Source organism: Plecotus auritus (genome assembly GCF_963455305.1).
Source record: "Plecotus auritus genome assembly, chromosome: 8".
NCBI lineage: Eukaryota > Metazoa > Chordata > Mammalia > Chiroptera > Vespertilionidae > Plecotus > Plecotus auritus.
The window spans coordinates 59,531,669-59,556,381 of record NC_137782.1 but is presented as its reverse complement, the minus strand read 5'-3'; the positions used below and the strand labels follow the sequence as shown (position 1 = coordinate 59,556,381).

Sequence of the window (24,713 nt, the reverse complement as noted above, 5' to 3'; positions counted from 1 at the left end):
TGAGGGTAGGGACCCACCTACTCATCATTGTCTTCTCAGTTCCATAGCATATGATTGAGAATAGAAACTCCATAAATATTTGTTGAATGAATGAATGAGTGAATGGATCCTCCATACCAACCTCACATAGTATGGGGTTAGTGAATGTTGAGTGAATTATAATAATTTCTGTCTGTATCCTCCAAGAGAGAGTGAGCTCTTTTAGGTCTCTTTTGTTGTTAATCCTCACCAGAGGATATTTTCCCATTGATTTTTTAGGGAGAGTGGAAGAGAGGGAAAGACAGAGAGAAACATCGATGTGAGAGAAACACACCAATTGGTTGCCTCCTGCACTAGTCCTGACCAGGGCTTGGCCTGGGGAGGAGCCTGCAACCAAGGTGCATGCTCTTGACTGAAATTGAGCCTGATACCCCTTGGTCCGCAGGAGGACGCTCTATCCACTGAGCCAAACCAGCGAGGGCATATGATTAGGTCTTAATTCTTTTTTGAATCTTCAGCATTCAACCCCTCTCCTCCTTGATCTTCTACAAAGTAGTTATCTATGCTGCACAACAAATTACTCTGAAATTTAGGAGCTTAAAATAGTAGCATTTATTATTTCACAATTTCTGTGGGACAGGAATTCAAGTATGACTTTGCTGAGTGTTTCTGGCTCAGTGCTTCTCATGCAGTTATATTTTATGATTTTGGCCAGGGCTGCAAGTCATCTCAAGGTTTCACTGGGGCTGGAGTATCCACTTGTAAGGTCGAGCATACACACATGGCTGGCAAGTTAGAGCTGGTTGTTTGCAGAAGGCTTCATTTATTACCCAGGGGAGCCTCTTTCTAGGGCTGCTTGCTTGTCTTCACAACATGAATTCCGTGAGGGATCAAAAGAGAAAAAGAGGAAGAGCAATGTCTTCTATGCGTTAATCTTGGAATTCATGTTCCATGATTTCCACAATATCCTATTGGTTATACTGGTCTGCTCTATTCAGTGTTGGAGGGGACTACACAAGGACATGAATAGTAGGAGTCATGAATCATGGGGGTCCAAGCTGGAGGCTGGTTACCACACACTAAACTAGATCTCCTTTCCCCCTGTTTGCCCACCCATACTCAGTCACAGAATCCTATTCTTGGGCTTTCAAATATTTATCACATTATATGATTACATGTTCATTTAATTATTTTAGTCTATCTCCTTCCACCCGAATGTCAGCTCCATGAAGGTAGAGATTGCACCTGTTCTCTTTAGCACTGTGGCCCCGGTAACCAGCACAAGGCATAGAGCTGGTGCTCCGTAAATGTTCTGAACGCATTCTAATATTTTGGTTCTGTTAGAATTATAAGAATGCGCTTGTTTGTCTCCCCTCTGCATTGTAGGCTCCTAGCTCAGGGCCTGGCACAGAATTAAGGCTTCTTCTATAAACATCTATAAACGTTGGCTGACACGGGCTGAGTGACAGATTTGGAGAAGCGAGGGAGGGGGTCTCGATCTTGCTTCCCCAGGCCTGTCCCTCTGGCTCAAACCCACAGAGGAGGGACAAAAGTCTAACAAACCACCAGCCTTAGCAACGCGGGCGGAGCTTAGACCGCTGGTTGCTCAGGCGCGTCACTTCCGGTAACCACGGTCGCAGAGAACACTTCCGGGGCAGAGGCGCCGGCGGCGCGGGAGGTGAGTGCGGCAGCACCGCTGGCGGCCCGGCGGGGCTCGGGGCGGGGCAGAGTCGCAGCGGCGGCGGGAGCGCGGTTTAGGGTGGGGCCCGCGGCTCTACGGTCCCGGCGGCTCTGTTCCGCTGGCTTCAGTCTCTCTGCGCGCGGCCAGAGTAACTTCTTAGGGGCCGTTAGGAAGTTACTTGCGGAGGGAACTTGAGTTCCCGGGAGGCGGAGGCCTCGCCTGGTGCCGTTCCGGCCAGAACCCCGCGTTCCTCGCGGTCGTGACCGGACCTTTTTTCCGACCGGTGGGGTCAGACTCCCGGGTTCGAGGCCTGAGTGCCCCGTGGTGCTGTGTGTACCCGCGGCCCATCTCTGGCTTCCTCGGCTTGACCTGAGGCTTAAATGAGATGGTGAATGCAAAGCAGTTGGTGAAGGTGCACAGTGCGTGTTGGGTGAATTCTTTTCAGAGCAACTGGGAAACGAGTATGTGAAACCTCACACTTTTTAAGTGGTGTAACAAATTCTAGTTTGTTAATTACATTTTACTGGACCCCTAGACCCCTGTTTCAGCCTACTGGTTTCCAGTCTGACTGTGCTCTGGGAGATGATATTTTGCAAAATTTTAGCCCACTTTGGAGCATTCTTGGGAATTTGTTGTAATGGGATGGGTCTGGTTATACACAGCCCATTGCTATAGGGCAGTGACCAACTCATGATATGATACTGATTTTCTATTCCCTAGTCTGTTTCAGTTGACTTCTCAAAACATAATTTTATTTTATTATTTTTATAAATGAGGCATGCCTTTAAAAAATAATTTTTTCTATTGATTTCAGAGAGGAAGTAAGGGAGAGAGAGATAGAAACATCAGTGATGAGAGAGAATCATTGATGGGCTGCCTCCTGTACGTCCCACAATGGGGACAAACCTGGCAAATTCCGGTAACCTGAGCTACGCCTGTGGGCTCAGAACAGAATTTTAAAATCGCTTCATTAGAAGTCAAGAATCCCCTACCAACACACGTGGAATCTGGGTTTTTCAGTCTTAGAGAAGATTTTATTTCTATTTGCTAAGTCTGGAGAGCTGTAAATGTCTCCGGGGTTATTTATTTTGAAATGTTGACTTTTTCAATAAACTTTTATTTTAGAACAATTTTAGATTTATATAATTATTGTGAAGATACTACAGTGAGTTCCCATATGCCCCACACCCAATTCCCCTATTAACATCTTACATTAGTAAAGTACATTTTTCACAATTAATGAACCATTATTAGTAAGTTATTAACTAAAGTCTGTGCTTTATTCAGATTTGCTCAATTCCCCCCCCTAATGTCCTATCCAGGATGCCACATTACTTTTAGTGGTCATATCTTATTAGGCTCCTCTTGGCTATGATAGTTTCTCAGACTTTGCTTCTTTTAGATAAACTTGACAGTTTTGATTATTACTAGTCAGATATTTTATAAAATGGCCCTCAATTGGGGTTTGTCTGTTGGTTTTCTCATGATTAGATTGGAGTTATAAGCTATAGGGAGGAAGACCACAGAGATAAAGTGCCATTCTTATCACATCACATCACATCAAGGACACATACTACCAAATATAAGTTATCACTGTTGATGGTCATTTGGATGATTTGCTTGAAGTAGTCAAGTTTTTCTTCAGTAGTTACTCCTTTCAGTTGTCTCCTATACCCCTTTGACATACCCCAATCAATGTTTTGTTCTGTTGAACACTTTCTTACTTTCTGCTCCAGGATTATCTTGCATGTTTTCTGCCTCAGTCCTAGAATTAATCATTTCTCCACAGAGTCCTGGTTCCTTTTACTGGAGAATGGTATTAGACACCAAGATCTGGGTACTAGGTGTACTCATTGCTACTGGGATGCTCATGCTTCTAAGGCCCTCTTAGTGGACAGAGCAAGAGATATGTGTGTATCTCTGTATATACTTACATATCTATAAATATTTCTCTATGTAGCCACTGGTATCTATATTAAGCTGAACATGAGTTCATATTTGTGTCTGCAACTCTTATCCATTCCATGTGAATCATTCTAGTCTCCTGGCTTATCTGTAACCTCCCACTCCAACAGTGATAAACTTAGCTTTCATCATCTCCCATTCATTACTTAATTGTTCAATTCCAGTATTCATATATAGTGGCTTCAGAATTATTAACCTACCGTATATCCCCTGTGGGAATAACTTAATAACTTAATTGACTGGAGTATAGTACACATGTATTGTTCCTTTTGCCTTTCGTCTTACAGACTCATTTTCAGAGTTACTGAGGTCAGTATTTGATTCTACAGACCCCTTCAGTGAATTTTTTAATGCATTTGTATACATTTAGATTCAGAATATCACATTCTGTTTTGCATCTGAGATACCCTGACCTCCTAAATGATTTTTAAAAAATATTTGCACTCACAAAAGTTTACTCTTTGTGCTATAAAATTCTATGCGTTTTGACAAATGCTTAAGGTCCTGTATTCACCATTATAGTAGCATACAAAATAGTTTCACCTTCAGGGATTATTTTTAACTTCTCTCAGATTTCACCTCAGCAATCGTGTTGGCTCTCTTCAAAATATATCTATAACCTGAGAATTTCCCACCTCCACTGCTGCCACCCTGGTGCAAGTGTGACTTTGACTATTATAGTTACCTCCTAACTGATCTCCTTGTCCCCTACAGTCTATTCTCCACACAACAGCCAGAAGGACCATTTCAAGATGAGTCAGACCATGCCATCATCATCATCATCATCATCATTATTTCTAAGAACCTTCAAGTGACTCCCCTTTCACTTAGAGCAGTGGTTGGCAAACTCATTAGTCAACAGAGCCAAATATCATCAGTACAATGATTGAAATTTCTTTTGAGAGCCGAAAACTGACTTCTGCGCATGGGCCACTGTACGTGCGCGCCCGCACGTGGTATTTTGTGGAAGAGCCACGCTCAAGGGGCCAAAGAGCCGCATGTGGCTCGCGAGCCGCAGTTTGCCGACCACTGACTTAGAGGAAAAACCAAAGTCCTTATAATGGCCTATTGACCTTACACAGTTTGCTTACTCTACTATTCTTGATCATCACGTTCATTCCTGCCTCAGGACCTTATTCCTTGCTGTTCCTTCATCATGGGGTTCCCTAACAGGTATTTTACTTGCTCCTTTGCTTTCTTGCTTCTGCTGAAATGTCACCTTCTCAGGGAGTCCCTTCCCTGACCACCCCATATAAAAACTCTTTTTATATTTTCTTATAATACTTACCCTGACATTACATTATATGTTTATATGTGTGAGTGCCACTAACTGGATAGAAACTCCATGGCAAAAACTAGAATATACATAGTAGGTTTTCAATAAATATTGAAATGAATGCCTCTGACTAGTGTCTGGCATTCAGAAATGAACCTCAAGGGGTATAGTAATGAAATTATTTGCCATGTTTGGTAATAAATTAGTATGCACTTTTTATTAAATTCTGGTAGGGGTATGAAATTTCCCCTTTACTCATCCTAATATATAAAAACCCAGGGTTGTAACATCCAAAATGACCAAAGGCTTGACCAACTGGAAGTCAGTGCTGGGTTGCTGTGGCGACCCAGCACTGACTGCCAAAGGGGCTGTGGATCAGGCCCGAAGAGAGGCCTGAGGGGAGAGAGAAGCAGGGTCTGATCTGTAGCGTCCGTGGCAGCTGTTGATCAGCACTTGCCTCTCTCTTTCTCTGGGGCCTCTCCTGGGGCTGCTGATCAGCCCCACCTCTCTGATCAGGCCCGTTGATAGGCCTGGAGACGCTGACTGGCATAGAAACTGACCAATCAGAACCAAATCTGGGTCAAGTGGGAGGAGCCAATGGCTGCCTAGGAGGCAGAGCTTTTGACGCTGACTGGCATAGAATCCGACCAAACATAACCTAATCTGGGTGAACTGCGAAAGCAGAACCTAAGGTGGGGGCTGAGGAGGCGTTTTAAGGGCAACAGCTGTTTGGTGTAAGGTGTAAAAAAGCGGTTCAATTTTTTAATGACCTGTTTGGCAGTATAGTGCATATGGCTGGCTATCAGTCCAGATATAGAGATTATGTATTTTTGTCTGCCAAGAGTATCTCCTCCTGATGAAAAAGGCTCCTCCCCCCACCCCATTTAAGCAATCCTATCCTATATAATCTATCTATACTACTAAAAGGGTAATATGCTAATTAGACTGGGTCGACTGGCCATCTTCCGGACGTCCAACTTACTTCTGGACAAAGCCATGGTGGTAGGGGCCAAGGCAGAGGCCGTTAGGGGCGATCAGGCCAGCAGGGGAGGGCAGTTGGGGGCAACCAGGCTGGCAGGGGAGGACAGTTGGGGGTGAGATCAGGCTGGCAGGGGAGGGCAGTTGGGGGCAACCAGGCTGGCAGGGGAGGGCCGTTGGGGGCAAGATCAGGCTGGCAGGGGAGGGCACTTGGGAGTGAGATCAGGCTGGCAGGGGAGGGCAGTTGGGGGTGAGATCAGGCTGGCAGGGGAGGGCAGTTGGGGTCGAGATCAGGCTTGCAGGGGAGAGCAGTTGGGGGCGATCAGGCAGGCAGAGACGGGCAATCAGGCAGGCAGGCAGGCAGGTGAGCGGTTAGGAGCCAGCAGTCCCAGATTGCAAGAGGGATGTCTGACTGCCAGTTTAGGCCCGATCCCTGTGGGACATGCCCCAAGGGGTCCCCTATTGGAGAGGGTGCAGGCTGGGCTAAGGAAAACTACCTCCCCCCCCCCCGTGCACGAATTTCGTGCACCGGGCCACTAGTGTATATATATATATATTTCAGAGAGGGGGAGAGAGAGAGAGAAACATCAATGATGGGAGAGAATCATTGATGGGCTGCCTCCTGCACATCCCACACTGGACATCGAGCCCACCACCTGGGTATGTGCCCTGACCAGGAATTGAACCGTGACCTCCTGGATCGATTCCTGTTCAGGGAACATGCCCAGGTTCATGGGTCGATGCTCAACCACTGAGCCACACTGACTAGGTGCCCCTTTGCTCTTTAGCAAGTCTAAGCACCACAGGATTAGAGAGATTGCAGGATATTCATCTCTGCTCTGATTCACTGGGAAAGCCTAAGCAAGAACCATGCCTCTCAGCTCCTCCTCATTGTTAAATGAAGCAGTTGGTTGAGGCATCTGCTCTTGCTTTAAAGGTGGAAAACAGGCATAGGCTTTATTATTTACCAAATATTTCAGTCAGGCCCAGGAACAAACTCAAGATGGACCTAGGGTCCCTGTTGTCCAGGAGCTTATAGTAGAGCAAGTAAAAAACTTTAAACTCAGTGTAGCATTTATCAAACAATACACTGAGTGGCCAGATTATTATGACCACCTGACATTTGTAGGCAAGTTAGCTGTACACTGCATCGTATGGGATATGGAAGCTGAAGGCCTGTTTGAACACCTTTGCTGTCTGCAGTTGAGATAAAACGTCTCCAATTCGCACAGAAACATAAGGATTGGACAGTCGAGCATTGGAAAAAAGTCATGTGGTCCAATGAATCACGTTTCCAGTTGCATCATGCAGATGGCAGAGTGAGAATTTGGCGGAAACAGCATGAAAGCATGCACCCCACATGCATGATACAACCCTTCAAGCTGGTGGGGGCAGTGTTATGGTTTGGGGCATGTTTTCCTGGCATGATTTGGGCCCTTTAATTCGTGTGGAACAACGTCTGAATAGCACAACATACCTAAGTATCATTACTGATCAAGTTCATCCTGTCATGTTGATGGCGTATCCCAATGGAGATGGTTTCTTTCAACAAGACAATGCGCGTTGCCACGGTGCTCGTATTGTGCAGGAGTGGTTTCAAGAACATGAGGGAGACTTTACCTTGCTTAGGTGGCCCCCACAATCACCAGATTTCAATCCAATTGAGCATTTGTGGGACAAAGTTAAAAGAGCCATTAGGCAGCTGGTTCCACAACCCATCAAATCTCACAGAACTGGACAGTGCTATTCATCAGGCATGGTGTCAGATTCCTCGCATCACCTTTCAATATCTCGTGGAGTCAATGCTAAGAAGAATCGCCGCAGTATTGAAGGCAAAAGCTGGCCCAACGGACCCGGAGAGAAACCAAGATGGCGGCATAGGTAAGCACCTAAACTGCTGCCTCGCACAACAATTTCAAAACTATAACTAAAAGACAGAACGGACACCAACCAGAACCACAGGAAAGCTGGCTGAGTGGAAATTATACAACTAGAAGGAAAGAGAAAAGCTCATAGAGAATTGGAGGTACGGCAAAGGGTCTTTGTGCGTGCAGAGAGGAAGGGTGGCTGAGAGCCTGGCTGACTTTCTCTGGCGGGAGGGGGAAGGAAGCCCCCGACCGCACTGAACCCCAGTTCTGACTGCACTGAACCCCAGTTCCAGGCGAGCTCCTGAGGACCCACGCTCTTATCGGGGGGCGGGGGGAGAATCTGCACTCTCGGGCGAAGGCTCGGTAGCCGGGGAAGGCAGAGGTCTGGAGGCGCGCGCACCAGTGCACACAAAGATTGCAGAGCTTGCCACAGGCTTTCCCTAGTGGAAGGGAGTCAGAAGCTCCTGACTGCACTGAGCCCCAGTTCTGACTGCACTGAACCCCAGTTCCAGGCGAGCTCCTGGAGACCCATGCTCTTGCAGGGGGGAATCTGGACTCTCGGGAGCCGGGGAAGGCAGAGGTCTGGAGGCGTGTGCGTGCAAGGGCAAGGCTGACGAGAAGCCAAGACTGTCTGCTCCGCCCTGAGACTCCACCCCATCCAAGCTGAGCACAGAGGCTTTTGCAGTTTGGCAAGGCTAATCCTATAAGGCTGTCTTCTCCCAGCGTAGATGCAGCTGATCCTCACAGCCAACTGGCCTGGAGGTCAATGCTGATCCTCACAGCCAACTGGCCTGGAGGTCAATTCCTCCCAGTGATACCAACAACAATCAAGACTTAACTACAACAAGGCTGTACACACAGTCCACAAAAGGGTGCACCAAGAGTATCCACCTGAGGTTAACTGGGGAGGCCGACCCACTGGGCCATATAGGAAACCTAGCACGCAAACCTACCCTACCAACTCAGGGAAGCAGTAAAAATGCAGCAACAAAGAAACATCACAAACGAAATGGAGGAAAACAAACAACTGGATATAGAATTCAAAACCACGGTTATAAGGCTTTTCAAGAATATCCTAGAAAAGGCCGATAAATATAACAAGACCCTCGAAGATATGAAAAAGGACCAACTAGAAATTAAACATACACTGACTGAAATAAAAAATATTATGCAGAGACCCAACAACAGACTAGAGGAACACAAGAATCAAGACAAAGAATTGAAATACAAAGAAGCAAAAAACACTCAACTGAAAAAGCAAAAAGAAAAAAAAAATCCAAAAAGTTGAAGATAGTGTAAGAAGCCTCTGGGACAACTTCAAGCGTACCAACATCAGAATTATGGGGGTGCCAGAAGAAGAGAGAGAGCAAGATACTGAAAACCTATTTGAAGAAATAATGACTGAAAACTTCCCCCACATGGTGAAAGAAATAGACTTACAAGTCCAGGAAGCGTACAGAATCCCAAACAAAAGGAATCCAAAGAGGACCACACCAAGACACATCATAATTAAAATGCCAAGGGCAAAAGACAAAGAGAGAATATTAAAAGCAGCAAGAGAAAAACAGTTAATTACCTACAAGGGAGCACCCATACGATTGTCAGCTGATTTCTCAACAGAAACTATGCAGGCCAGACGGGAGTGGCAAGAAATTTTCAAAGTGATGAATAGCAAGAACCTACAACCAAGATTACTCTACCCAGCAAAGCTATCATTCAGAATTGAAGGGCAGATAAAGAGCTTCACAGATAAGAAAAAGCTAAAGGAGTTCACCACCAAACCAGTATTATATGAAATGCTGAAAGGTATTCTTAAAGAAGAGGAAGAAGAAAAAAGTAAAGATAAAAATTATGAACAACAAATACATATCTATCAACAAGTGAACCTAAAAATCAAGTGAATTAAAAACCTGAGGAACAGAATAATCTGGTGAATATAATAGAATCAGGGGCATAGAAAGGGAGTGGACTGATAATTCTCAGGGGGAAAGGGGTATGGGGGATTCAGAAAGAGACTGGACAAAAATCATACACCTATGGATGAGGTCAGTGCGGGGGAGGTAAAGGCAGAAGGTGGGGTGGGAACCAGGTGGAGGGGAGCTATGGGGGAAAAAGGAGAAACAATTGTAATAATCTGAATAAAGATTTATTAAAAAAATAAAAAAAGCTGGCCCAATGAAGTGTTGATTGGGGTGGTCATAATAATCTGGCCACTCAGTGTAGGAAATAAATGTTGAGTCTTGGCCAGGTGGCTCAGTTGGTTGGAACGTGGTCACGTACACCAAAAGTTTGCAGGTTCCATCCTGGAGACAACTGATAAATGTTTTTTGGTTTTTTTTTTTAAATATGTTTTATTGATTTTTTACAGAGAGGAAGGGAGAGGGATAGAGAGAAACATCGATGGGAGAGAAACATCGATTCAGCTGCCTCCTGCACACTCCCTGCGGAGGATGTGCCCGCAACCAAGGTACATACACTTGACCGAATCGAACCCGGGACCCTTCAGTCCGCAGGCAGACGCTCTATCCACTGAGCCAAACCAGCCAGGGCAATGTTTTTCAAATTGATGTACCTCTCTCTCCCTTTCTTTCTAAAAAGCAATAAAAACATATTCTCTGGATGAAGATTACAAAAAAACCCCAAAAGAAATAGGTTTTGAATTTTGACCCAGAACATCTATACTTGGATATAGATGGATATGACTGGAAAAAAGCTCAGGACACAATGCTCACCTTTGCTAATGTGATATTTTCTATTGTTATTTATTTATTTTTAATTTAAATTCCTTATTGTTTAAAGTATTACATATGTCTCCTTTTCCTCCCATTGACCTCTCCCCGGCCATTCTCACTCTCCAGCATATGCCCTCACCCCCTTACTGTCTATGTCCATGGGTTATGCTTATATGCACGCATACAAGTCCTTTGGTTGATATCTTACCCCACTCCCACCCCCTCCTCACCCCCATCCCCTACCTTCCTTCTGAGGTTGTATGGTCTGTTTGATGCTTCTTTGTCTCTGGACCTGTTTTCATCAGTTTATGTTCATTAGATTCCACAAATGAGTGAGATCACGTGATATTTATCTTTCTCTGACTGGCGTATTTCACTTAGCATAATGCTCTCCAGCTCCATCCATGCTGTTGCAAATGGTTAGAGTTCCTTCTTTTTTACAGCAGCGTAGTATTTCATTGTGTAGATGTATCACAGTTTTTTAATCCACTCATTTGTTGTTGGGCACTTAGGCTGTTTCCAAATCTTAGCTATTGTAAGTTGTGCTGCTATGAACATAGGGGTGCATATATCCGTTCTTATTGGTGTTTTTGATTTCTTGGGATATATTCCTAGAAATGGGATTACTGGGTCAAATGGGAGTTGCATTTTTAATTTTTTGAGGAAACTCCATACTGTTTTCCACAGTGGCTGTACCAGTCTGCATTCCCACCAGCATTGCAGGAGGGTTCCTTTTCTCCACATCCTCGCCAGCACTTGTCGTTTGTTGATGATAACCATTCTGACAGGTGTGAGATGGTACCTCATTGTCATTTTGATTTGCATCTCTCGTATGATTAATGACTTTGAGCGTGTTTTCATATGTCTCTTGGCCTTCTGTATGTCCTCTTTTGAAAAGTGTCTATTTAGGTCCTTTGCCCCTTTTTTGATTGGATTGTTTATCTTCCTTTTGTTAAGTTTTATGAGTTCCCTATAAATTTTGGTGATTAAACCCTTATCAGATATAACATTGGCAAATATGTTCTCCCATGCAGTGGGCTCTCTTGTTGTTTTGTTGATGGTTTCTTTTGCTGCGTAGAAGCTTTTTATTTTGATGTAGTCTCATTTGTTTATTTTCTCCTTAGTTTCCATTGTCCTAGGAGCTGTATGGATAAAGATGTTGCTACAACATATGTCTGCTATTTTGCTGCCTATGTATTCTTCTAAGATTTTTTTAAAACATTTTTATTAATTTCAGAGAGGAAGGAAGAGGGAGAGGGAGATAGAAACATCAATGATAAGAGAGAATCATTGATTGGCTGCCTTCTGCACACCCCCTATTGGGGATTAAGCCTGCAACCCAGGCATGTGCCCTTGACCGGAATTGAACCCAGGACCCTTCAGTCCGTAGGCTGATGCTCCATCCACTGAGCTAAATCAGCCAGGGCTATTCTAAGATTTTTATGGTTTCCTGTTGTCCTTCCTTGCCTCGTTGTCAAATATTAATTGAGTATAATGGCTTGGGTCAATTTCTGGGTTCTCTGTTCGTTCCATTGGTCTATATGTCTGTTCTTGTGCCAGTACCAGGCAGTTTTGAGAAGAGTGGCTTTGTAATATAGCTTGATATCTGGTATTGTGATCCCTCCAACTTTGTTCTTCTTTCTCAGAATTGCTTTGGCTATTTGGAGTCTTTTTTTATATGAATTTTTGGAGTGTTTGTTCTAGCTCTGTGATGTATGATGTTGGTATTTTAATGGGGATTGCATTGAATCTATAGATTGCTTTGAGTAGTATGGACATTTTAATTATGTTGATTCTGCCAATCCATGAACACAGTATATTCTTCCATTTGTTTTTGTTTTCCTCTATCTTTTTTTCAACATCCTGTAGTTTTCCGAGTACAGGTCTTTTACCTCCTTCGTTAAGTTTATTCCTAGATATCTAAATTTTTTTGTTGCAATGGTAAATGGGATTGTTCTTTTAGTTTCTCTTTCCGTGAGTTCATTATTGGTGTATAAAAAAAGCTATGGATTTCTGGGTGTTAATTTTGTATCATTACCTGCTACATTGCCAAATTCATTTATTAAGTCTAGTAGTTTTTTGATTGAGTATTTAGGGTTTTCTATGTACAATATCATGTCATCTGCAAATAATGAGTTTTACTTCTTCTTTTCCAATTTGGATGCTTTTTATTTCTTCTTCTTGTCTGAACACTATGGCTAGCACTTCCAGTACTATGTTGAACAGGAGTGGTGATAGTGGGCATCCCTGTCTTGTTCCTGTTCTTAGGGGAAATAGTTTTAGTTTTTGCCCATTGAGTATGATGTTGGCTGTAGGTTTGTCATATAAGGCTTTTATTATGTTGAGTATGATCCCTCTATATTGTCATTTATTTAAAGTGCTGGCTAATAAAGTTAAAAAGAAAAAAGTGCTGGTTACAGCTTTGGAAATGGTTCCCACAGCTGTTTGAAAACCATTGATCTAGTGCAGTGGTTCTCACCCTTTCTAATGCTGCGACCATAAAATTATTTTCTTTGGTCTTAGGCTCTACAGCAATGGTTCTCAACCTGTGGGTCGCGACAGGAAAACACAGATATTTCCATTATGATTCATAACAGTAGCAAAATTACAGTTACGAAGTAGCAACAAAAATAATTTTATGGTTGGGGGTCACCACAACGTGAGGAACTGTATTAAAGGGTAGCAGCATTAGAAAGGTTGAGAACCACTGATCTAGTGGGTGAGAGTTCAGGGTCTGGAGGAGTGAGCCAGATTCAATCCTGACTTTGCCACTTCTCAGCCAAGTAATCCCTGGCAGGGCCATGGAAGCTCTCTAAGCCCTGGTTTCCTCATCCTCATTGGTAATGCCTGCCTCCCAGACTGGTTGTAAGGTGAATGAGATGAGTGTGTGTGTACTCTGGAAAATGATTTTTTTTCACTGCTACTGCTGTAACAGTGGCCAGGGTGTGTTGGGGGGATGGGAAGTGAACAAAGCCTGTCACAGGAAGCCTGAGGGTAATGCTCCTAATTGAGAACTGAAGGATGAGTAGGACTCTTGTGACTTATGTAATCAGGAAAGGAAAACCCAGAAATACTGGCAGGCAGGCTGGTGTTGCTGGTGACTACCATATTAACGAGCACAAATATAGAACATTTCCATCTTTGCAGAAAGTTTTATTGGACAGTGCTTCATTAAACCCTGCAAAAGTCTTGTGAAGGAAGTACATAGGGCATGGATTTTCCTTTTATTTTTTTAATTTTGTAATTATTATTTTTAAAATTCTTACTGGAGGATACGCTTATTGATTTTTAGAGGGGAAGGGAGAGAGCGAAACATAGGTGTGAGAGAGAATGATTGGTTGCCTTCATATATGTTCAGGAATTGAACACACAACCTAGGTATGTGCCCTGATCGGAAATCAAACCCAAAACCTTTCAGTATACAGAATGAGGCTCCAACCAACTGAGCCATACTGACCAGGGCAGGATTTTCCTTGTAAATTGTATTCATTGTTTCAATATTATTCCAAAAATTGAAACTAATGACTCCTTCACTTTAACAGCAACTATTTACATTTTCCTATGGCCTCTTTTGATCTTTAGCCAAAGAAATCACAGTTTCTACGTGTTTGCAATCAATGTTTATGTAATTGTTTTACTTTTTTCTCCTCTTTTATGATACAATTTTTTATTTGGGAGGGACATATTGGTGTATTTTTATATGCTTTATATCTTTATTGGGTGACACTGGTTAACAAAATTATTTAGGTTTCAAGTGCACAGTTCCACAACACATCATCTTAAACTGTATTGTGTGTTCACCATCCCAAGCAAGTCTCCTTCCATCACCATTTTTGTTTTCTTTTTTCAGTTAATGTTATTTTGCAAAGACTTTCCCCTGACCTGATACACATTTATATTTGTCTTTTTAGTGATGGGGGAATATGCCATGATGTGCCATAATTGGGTTAACTGGTTTTTTATTGTTGGACACTTTCATTGCTTCCTGTTTTTCAGTATTATGAATAGCACTGCCATGAACTTTTTTATACCTGAAGCCTTTTTCTTCTTTTGAATTGTTTCCTTACTGTAAATTCTAGGAAGTGAGTTATTCAGTCAAAGGATATAATCACTTTTATGGCTCTTGTTATATATTGCCTAATTGCCATGAGAAAAAAAAAAGACTAAATGCATTGTGGCTTTGAATGGATATTATTGTTTGGTTCCTGAGAACAGGAGGTCAAGAGATGGGCCCAAAGTGTAGCTAATTGCTGATGGAGTCAGGGTTTGTGCCCAGGATTCCTGACTTCTGGTCTCATGTCTTTTATTGTTGTTAATCCTCACTTGAGGATATTTTTCCATTGATTTTTAGAGAAGGGAGAAACATTGATGTGAGAGAGACACATCAATTGCTTGCCTCCTGCATGTGAGGGATCAAGCCTGCAATTAGGTACATGCCCTTGACCAGGGCCAGGGATCAAGCCTGCAATTAGGTACATGCCCTTGACCAGAATCAAACCCCGGGCTCATCAGTTCACAGGCCAATGCTCTATCCACTGAGCCAAACCAGCTAGGGCCCATGTTTTCATTGTACTGCAAATACAACAGTGTTGTTGTTGGTAACACTAATAAATCTAAACATCGATAAGCCAAGTAGGCTTGTTACAACCTTAAGGGTAAAGCTTGGGGCTGAAAGCTTGGGCCCCTCCCCCCCCCAAAAAAAAAAAAAGTTTATTTAGAAAGTCACAGAGTCAGAAGAAGTGAGCTGCAGAAGAAATGAGATCAGGAAATAAGTTACAGGGGGAAAAGAAAAAGAGAAAATGAACCCTTGGAGTTAGGAGAAAGAGGCAAGGAAAACGAGCATGGGGGAGGGCATGGGGAAAGGGAGAGAGAAAGAGAGAGAGAGAGAGAGAGAGAGAGAGAGAGAGAGAGCACTTCTGAAGGCATTTAAAAAAATGTGTTTATAAGGTGCAACTGAAGAAATGAGAGGCCTTTCTTACACCTTGTTATTTACATGGCATAGTATATATAGCCCTGTTGGGGCTGTAGGTTTCCTCCAGTGAAGCTGTTCTCACAAGGCTGCATTGGAATTCATTTCAGGGCCAGTTTATGAGCCACCCCAAAAAATCTGCCTGGTGTCTTAGCATCGTACCTTATATTTGACCAAAAATGGTATTCCTGAGCTTGCGGCCCCACCTGATTCACCACACTTGGATCCAGATGACGTTGGGTGCTTTCCAGAAATCAAATTCTTCCTGGGAGGATGACGATCTGCCAGCTCTGAGAACTTTGGGGGGAAAAAGGGGGAGGAGGGCTCAGGCTTTGAAGGCTATTCTCAAAGAAGACAAGTGGTGTGAAAAGGCGGCCACTTTGTTGGCACAGCATAGGACCAGGTTGCAAAAGATACAATATACATTTGTATAAGTCCCAGTCTCTTTAGTTAGAAGGTCATTTTTGTTATGCTTTAGTCACTCCTCTTTCATGTTGGAAAATGTTGCAAAGTAATAAGCTGCGGAGCCAAAGTGAAGAAAGGTCTTAGGAAAGTCTTTAGCCAGAGCTATACCATAGGAATAAATGCAGGCCACGGTGTAATTGTAAATTTCCTAGGAGCAACATTTAAAAAGTAAAAAGAAACAGATAAAATTATTTTTTATTGTGGTAAAATACACATAACATACAATTTATTTTAACTATACCAGTGGTCGGCAAACTCATTAGTTAGCAGAGCCAAATATCAACAGTACAATGATTGAAATTTCTTTTGAGAACCGAAAACCGACTTTTGCGCATGGGCCAAGAAGTTTCAATTGCACTGTACGTGCGCGCCCGCACGTGGTATTTTGTGGAAGAGCCACACTCAAGGGGCCAAAGAGCCGCATATGGCTCACGAGCCGCAGTTTGCCGACCACTGAACTATACAATTCAGTGGCATTCACAATATTGTATAACCATCACCATCCTCTATTTCCAGAACTTTTTCATCATGCCAAACTGAAACTTTGTACCCATCTATATATATAAAAACTTAAGCGACCATCCAACCGGTAGCTGTGATGCATACTGACCACCAGGGGGCAGACACTCTGACCGGTAGCTATGATGTGGACTGACCACCAGGGGGCAGATGCCCAATGCAGAAGCTGCTGAGCTGCGGTGACTTGGCAGCTGTGTTTCTCAAGTGACCCACCCTGAACCAGAGAGGAGGGAGCCTGATTCTGGGGTGTGTCACCTGAGAACTGCCTTCTCGCAATATGGGACCCCTCTGAGGGGGGATGTTGGAGAGCTGGTTTTGACCTGATTCCCCGCAGGCCAGGCCCAGAGACCCCCACTGGTGAATGAATCCATGTACCGGGCCTCTAGTTAAACAATAATTACTCTCCTTTCCTTTATCCCCTGATAACTTATATTCTAGTTTCTGTCTTTATGGATTTGCCTACTCTCAGTACCTCATATAAGTAGAATGATACAACATTTACCCTTTTGTGTCTAACTTATTTGATTTAGCATAATGTTTACAGGGTTCATTTGTGTATCAGAATTTTATTCTTTTTAATAGTTGAATAATATTTCTTTGTATATATATACCACATTTTGTTTATCCATTCATCTGTTGATAGACTCTTGACTATTTCCGTCTCTTGAATATTATGAATAATGCAGCTGTGAATATTTATATACAAGTATCTGGTTGAGTACTGCTTTCAGTTCTTTTGGGTATATACCAAGGAGTAGAATTGCTGAATCATATGGTAATTTCTATGTTTAACTTTTTGAGACATTACCAAACTTTTTCAGTTTGTCTTTTCACTCTCTTGGTAATGTCCTCTGATGCACAAAAGATATTTAATTCTTATGAAGTTCATTTTATTTTTTTTCTTTTGTTGCCAGTGCTTTTGGTGTCACATCCAAGAAATCCAATGTCACAAAGTTTCCCCATAACTTTTATAATTTTAGCTCTTGAGTTTAGATCTTTGGTCCATTTTGAATTAATTTTTGTATATGGTATAAGGTAGGGGTCCAGCTTTATACTTTTGTATGTGAATATCCAGTTTTGCTAGCACTATTTGTTGAAAAGACTGCCCTTCCCCCATTGAATGGTCTTGTAACCCTTGTTCGGAAATTAATTGGCTGTATGTGTGAGGATTTATTTCTGGGCACTCTATTCCATTGGCCTAGATCCTTATACCAGTACCACACTGTTTTGATTATTGTAGCTTTGTAACAAGTTTTGAAATCAGAAAGTGAATCTTCTAACTTTGTTCTTTCTTTTCAAAATCAGGTGAAATTGATAATGTAATCAGTTTTAACCCAATATATCATTTCAACATGTAATTAAGATAACACATTATTAATGAGATCTTTTACATTCTTATGTTCATACCATCTTCTAATTTGAGTGTCTTTTTAACTTAACAGCCATTCTCAGCTTGGACTAGTTATAGTTCAACTCTCAATAGCCACATATGACACTTGGCCACCATATTAGCTCAGATTTCACAGAAAATTGCATTGAGACACAGATCTCTGAAAAAACAAAAGGCTTTGGAGTCAGGTGAGCCTGGTTCCAAAGTAATTTAGCCCCTTGTTCGTTGAGGTGGGCAGAAAGAAGCCACTTTTGAGTGCTGTGGTAGAGGGGGAGTAGTTCAGTCAGGAAGGTGGCAGTAAGAAAGACATGCCTGGGAGGTGGCACTTGAGAGCTCAGCCTTGGAGGAAGAGCCTGGTGCTCTTAGAGAATTACAGGCAGTTCTTTCAGCTTGACCAGGGTATTAGGAGTGGGGGGCCCAGGTAGAAGGAGAGGCCGGAGGTGGGCTGAAGCCAGACCTTCTACCACTGCTCCTGTCTTCCATGTCTCCAGCATCTCTTACTTGAGTTACTGGCAATAGCCTCCTCTCTGATCTTCATGTCTACTCTGCACCCCACTTTCCCTCATTAGTGTAAGTCAAGTCATGTCACTTCTTTGCTCAAAGTGCTTCTATGGCTTTACATGTTAATCAAATTGAAAGTGAGGGTTCTGCAAGGTCAGCTCCCACTCCTCTCTGACCTTACCTCTTTCCTCTCTCCCTCCTGAGCTCCCCTTTCTGGCCCTTTTGGACTCATATCCTTGCCCCAGGGCCTCTCACTTGCTTTTTTCTCTGCCTGGGATATGTGCCCTAAGATGTTCCTATGGTTTACTCGTACATTTCATATCTCTGCCACTTTATTCCCATCTCTCCTTCAGAGAGCACTTCCTGTCACTCTATATAAAATAAATGATGCCCTTCTTAAGTTGTTTTTTTTTTTTAAACAGCTTTAAATAGCTGGTGTTTCACATCTGGATGTGTTTTTTGCCTCTTTCCTGAGATGTAGACCCCACGAGAATAGAGATATGTCTGTTTTGCTCACTCTTCAATGCTTGGTGTTCACTAAGTATTTGTTGAATGAATGACTAGATGAATAAATGAACACATAAGAAACATAGCAGGCCTTCAGTAAATGTGTGTTGATTTGAGATTTTTGTAGAAGTGTTTGCATTTACTTACTTATTCTTTTCTAACTTTATAATTGGAAAAAATTCAAACATACCAAAAAGTTGAAAGAATGGTTCAGTGACTATCCATATATACTCCACCTAGATTCAATAATTGATTTCACCACAATTGTTTTATATATTCATATATATGTGTGTGTGTGTGTGTGTGTGTGTGTGTGTGTGTTGTAATGGGACTGTTTAAAAGTCAGTTGTAGAAAATGACACTTACCCTTTGCCTTTAGAAGTTGGAGTGTGGTGAGTCAGAGGAGACCTCAGATAGCAGGAGCCATGGCCTCCGACCTGGACTTCTCCCCTCCTGAGGTGCCTGAGCCCACGTTCCTGGAGAACCTGCTACGGTATGGTCTCTTCCTGGGGGCCATCTTCCAGCTCATCTGTGTGCTAGCCATCATCATACCTGTTCCCAAGTCCCACGAGGTGGTGAGTCCTTCCTTCTCTGTGTCCCTCAGCTCCTCAGGCTGGGTTCTGGGTAGTAAAAATAGATATCACAGCAATGAAGATCAGCAGGGACTATGCTGGGCTTTATTGATAATGTGTCCCCAACTTCCTGCCTGGTGGCATTGAGCCATGTGATTAATACTTTATTTGTTCACCTGTGTGTTAAGCAGATTTTTATTTAGTGTTACACTCTGCTAAAAGATGTGGTGTCTGTCCTCAAGGGCAGATGTGAAACATACACATCTGAGAAGTACAGGGTGTTATGAGGGTGTATGGCAAGAGGGTACCTGAGTGGCTAGGTCACTTCTCCTCCCCAAGGGAGAGGGAACTGCATGGTAAGTACCTGAGGAATAAAGGAGGGGCTAGTAGTTCAAGGAACTGAATGCAGGTGATGGCGGTTAGAGCTCAGAGGGGACATGATGAGAGAGGTGCAGAAGAGTTGGCAGAACCCAGAGGGTTTTAAGTAAGAGAATGACATGATCAGATTGGCTTTTTTGTTGCTTTGACTCTTATAGTTATACACCCCCCTTCCACTACCACCACCACCACCACCCTTACTTTTCTCAAGATATTAATATCTTGGTGAAAGCAGGTCATTGTCATCTATGATATTCACATCCAGGATTTGGCTGATTGCGTCTCTGTGATGTCACTTGCCCTGTTTCTCTGTTTCACATATTTCCTATCAATAGAAAATTTGATATAGAGGCTTGCTTCAATTCAGATCAGGTTATTGGTGAGAACACCTCATAGCTGGTGCTGTGTACTCCTGTCCTATGTCATCAACAGGCAGATGGTGTCTGGTTGTTACACACTTAAAGATTCTTTTTTTTTTTTTTTTTTTTTTTTTTTTTTTAAAATGTAATTATTTTTTATTTTATTTTTTTTTTAAATTAATCTTTATTCAGATTATTACAATTATTTCTCCTTTTTTCCCCCATATTTCCCCTCCAGCCATTTCCCACCCCACCTTCTGCCCTTACCTACCCCCCACTGTCCTCATCCATAGGTGTATGATTTTTGTCCAGTCTCTTTATGAACCCCCCCATACCCCTTTCCCCCTGAGAATTATCAGTCCACTCCCTTTCTATGCCCCTGATTCTATTGTATTCACCAGATTATTCTGTTCCTCAGGTTTTTAATTCACTTGATTTTTAGGTTCACTTGTTGATAGATATGTATTTGTTGTTCATAATTTTTATCTTTCCTTTTTTCTTCTTCCTCTTCTTTAAGAATACCTTTCAGCATTTCATATAATACTGGTTTGGTGGTGATGAACTCCTTTAGCTTTTTCTTGTCTGTGAAACTCTTTATCTGCCCTTCAATTCTGAATGATAGCTTTGCTGGGTAGAGTAATCTTGGTTGTAGGTTCTTGCTATTCATCACATTGAAAATTTCTTGCCACTCCCGTCTGGCCTGCATAGTTTCCGTTGAAAAGTCAGCTGACAGTCGTATGGGTGCTCCCCTGTAGGTAACTAACTGTTTTTCTCTTGCTGCTTTTAATATTCTCTCTTTGTCTTTTGCTCTTGGCATTTTAATTATGATGTGTCTTGGTGTAGTCCTCTTTGGATTCCTTTTGTTTGGGGTTCTGTGGGCTTCCTGGACTTGTAAGTCTATTTCTTTCACCAGGTGGGGGAAGTTTTCAGTCATTATTTCTTCAAATAGGTTTTCAGTATTTTGCTCTCTCTCTTCTTCTGGCACCCCCATAATTCTGATGTTGGTACGCTTGAAGTTGTCCCAGAGTCTTCTTACATTATCTTCAACTTTTTGGATTTTTTTTTTTGCTTTTTGCTTTTTCGGTTGAGTGTTTTTTGCTTCTTTGTATTTCAATTCTTTGACTTGATTTTTGTGTTCCTCTTGTCTGTTTTTGGGTCTCTGTATAATATTTTTTATTTCAGTCAGTGTATGTTTAATTTCTAGTTGGTCCTTTTTCATCTCTTCGAGGGTCTCGTTATATTTATCGGCCTTTTCTAGGATATTCTTAAAAAGCCTTATAACCGTGGTTTTGAATTCTATATCCAGTCGTTTGTTTTCCTCCATTTCTTTCGTTTGTGATCTGATTCTTAGACGCCGCATTTTCACTGCTTCCCTGAGTTGGTAGATTTGTGTGCTAGGTTTCCAATTTGGCCCAGTGGGTCTGCCTCCCCAGTTAACCTGGGGTGGACACTCTTGGTGTACCCCTTTGTGGACTGTGTGTACAGCCTTGTTGTAATTAAGTCTTTATTGTTGTTGGTATCACTGGGAAGAATTGACCTCCAGGCCAGTTGGCTGTAAGGATCAGCTGTGTCTATGCTGGGAGAAGTCCGGTGCTGGAGACAGCCTTATAGGATTAGACTTGCCAAATTGCAATAGCCTCTGTGCTCTGCTTGGATGGGGTGGAGTCTCAGTCTTGGCTTCCCATCAGCCTTGCCCTTGCTAGCACGTGTGTGCCTTCAGTCCTCTGCCTTCCCGGCTCCCGATTCTCTGCCCGAGAGTCCAGACTCCCCCCACAAGAGCGTGGGTCTCCGGGGGCTCGCCTGGAACTGGGGTTCACTGCAGTCAGAACTGGGGCTCACTTCAGTCAGAACTGGTGTTCGGTGCCGTCAGGAGCCTCTCACTCCCTTCCGCTAGGGAAAGCCTGTGGCAGCCTCCCGCAGCCTTTGTGCGCACTGGCGTGAGCGGACTTTCAGTCTTCCGCCTTCCCCGGCTCCCGAGTCTCCGCCCGAGAGTCCAGACTCCCCCCACAAGAGCGTGGGTCCCCGGGGGTTCGCCTGGAACTGGGGTTCGCTGCAGTCAGAACTGGGGCTCACTTCAGTCAGAACTGGGGTTTTGTGCCGTCAGGAGCCTCTCACTCCCTTCCGCTAGGGAAAGCCTGTGGCAGCCTCCCGCAGCCTTTGTGCGCACTGGCGCGAGCGGACTTTCAGTCTTCCGCCTTCCCCGGCTCCCGAGTCTCCGCCCGAGAGTCCAGACTCCCCCCACAAGAGCGTGGGTCCCCGGGGGCTCGCCTGGAACTGGGGTTCGCTGCAGTCAGAACTGGGGCTCACTTCAGTCGGAACTGGGGTTTTGTGCCGTCAGGAGCCTCTCACTCCCTTCCGCTAGGGAAAGCCTGTGGCAGCCTCCCGCAGCCTTTGTGCGCACTGGCGCGAGCGGACTTTCAGTCTTCCGCCTTCCCCGGCTCCCGAGTCTCCGCCCGAGAGTCCAGACTCCCCCCACACGAGCGTGGGTCCCCGGGGGCTCGCCTGGAACTGGGGTTCGCTGCAGTCAGAACTGGGGCTCACTTCAGTCAGAACTGGGGTTTTGTGCCGTCAGGAGCCTCTCACTCCCGTCAGGAGCCTCTCACTCCCTTCCGCTAGGGAAAGCCTGTGGCAGCCTCCCGCAGCCTTTGTGCGCACTGGCGCGAGCGGACTTTCAGTCTTCCGCCTTCCCCGGCTCCCGAGTCTCCGCCCGAGAGTCCAGACTCCCCCCACAAGAGCGTGGGTCCCCGGGGGTTCGCCTGGAACTGGGGTTCGCTGCAGTCAGAACTGGGGCTCACTTCAGTCAGAACTGGGGTTTTGTGCCGTCAGGAGCCTCTCACTCCCTTCCGCTAGGGAAAGCCTGTGGCAGCCTCCCGCAGCCTTTGTGCGCACTGGCGCGAGCGGACTTTCAGTCTTCCGCCTTCCCCGGCTCCCGAGTCTCCGCCCGAGAGTCCAGACTCCCCCCACAAGAGCGTGGGTCCCCAGGGGCTCGCCCGGAATAGGTGTTCAGTGCAGTCAGAACTGGGGTTCAATGCGGTCGGGGCTCCCTTCCCCCTTCCGCCAGAGAAAGCCAGCCAGGCACTCCGCCGCCCTTCCTCTCTGCGCGCACAAAGACCCTTTGCCGTACCTCCAATTCTCTGTGAGCTTTTCTCCTTCCTTCTAGTTGTAGAATTTTCACTCAGTCAGCTTTCCTGTGGTTCTGGATGGTGTCCGTTCTGTCTTTTAGTTGTAGTTTTGAAATTGTTGTGCGAGGCAGCAGTTTAGGTGTTTACCTATGCCGCCATCTTGGTTTCTCCACACTTAAAGATTCTAGGATTGATCATTGGGTTAAGGTGAAGCTAGCTGATCCTTCTATTATAAAATCCCATAAGTCTTTCACCTAGATGGTTTTAGCACTCATTGATGATCATTGCTTAGATCCATTATTTCTTTCTCCATTTATTTGTTGGATTTCTTCATTGAAGAAGGCCTTTTCCTTATTGTCTGTGTGGTTACTCTGAAATGCTGTTCATACTAAAAGGCAGGATTTATGCTTGGATCTTTCTCTTTATTAATTTTCAGAGTAGTGAGTTTGGGCTTTAGCAATCTCCAATTTTAACTAGTGAAGTTTTTGTTTTCATATATTTTGAACATATACTGTATATTTATATGTTTGTTATGTTTTAATTAATTTTAGGTGTTTTTTTTTTTTTTTTTAATGCTCAAATAGTCTCAGTGAGAGCTCCATTGAGTTGTGTGAAATATTGTCTACCAGGGAAAGCCATTAGAGACTCATTGCCTAGGGTTTTTATTGGGGATGGTCACATAAGCACCCTCTGCTTAGCACAGACTAAACTTCCAAACTTCCGTAAGGGAAGCAGGTATTCAGCATAAGCCTTATTGTTTGCACAAGCAGTTTTTAGACACAGTGAGCCACTCTTACCAGTTCTGGGAATGGTGGGAACCACCCCAAATCCAGTTTCCCAGATGCCAGCCAAGGGCCAGCCTTACAAGCTGACTTTTCTAAGGATAGCAGCTTTTTAAATGATATCTATTCTGCACACCTACGATATACTTGTTATAGTTTTAAAATAACTATATTGGTTTCACTACTAATAGTAAGACTCAGAGTGAAATTTAAGATTTCTTTGTGGTTCTGTTTTAGCCTACAGATACGTTCCAGTAGGGATGTCTGGTTAGAGTACTGCGTTTAGTAATTCTTTTCTTCATATAGGTATACTTCTATCATGACATACAATTAGGTTAATTTGTTTTAATTTGTTTTTAATTTTTAGGGCTTTTTTTCTTTTGATTTAATTAAAATTATATAAAACATTTATATACAACATTTTCCCAAAGTCAAAACTGTATAAGATACAGTCACAGAAGTTTCCTTTAATCTCGGTATTCTTCACCCTTTTTCCATCTTTCCTCCAACTAGGTAACCATTTTTATTATTTTGATTTATCCTTTCTTTGTTTCTTTTTGAAAACATACATAAATGCATATTTGTGATATATGTGTATTTCACATCTATATATCATATATATGTATGTATGTATGTATACTCCCTCTGATACACACAAGGTAGCATACTA

General features: G+C 43.4%; 1 protein-coding gene across 3 annotated transcripts in view; it reads left to right on the top strand.

Moving 5' to 3' along the window:
• The first annotated feature begins 1,614 nt into the window (after positions 1-1,614).
• The window catches only part of MANBAL (mannosidase beta like), a 38,761-nt gene continuing 15,662 nt past the window's right edge, over positions 1,615-24,713 (top strand). The window contains exons 1-2 of one of the 3 annotated variants that reach the window (XM_080686362.1): positions 1,615-1,657; positions 19,210-19,405. In XM_080686362.1, coding sequence (XP_080542488.1) covers positions 19,256-19,405 — 150 coding nt within the window. In that variant the 5' untranslated portion in view covers positions 1,615-1,657; positions 19,210-19,255. Of the gene's footprint in view, positions 2,122-4,339; positions 4,799-19,209; positions 19,406-24,713 lie in introns of those variants that run through there. The other 2 variants (XM_080686363.1, XM_080686361.1) reach the window with 2 other exon arrangements.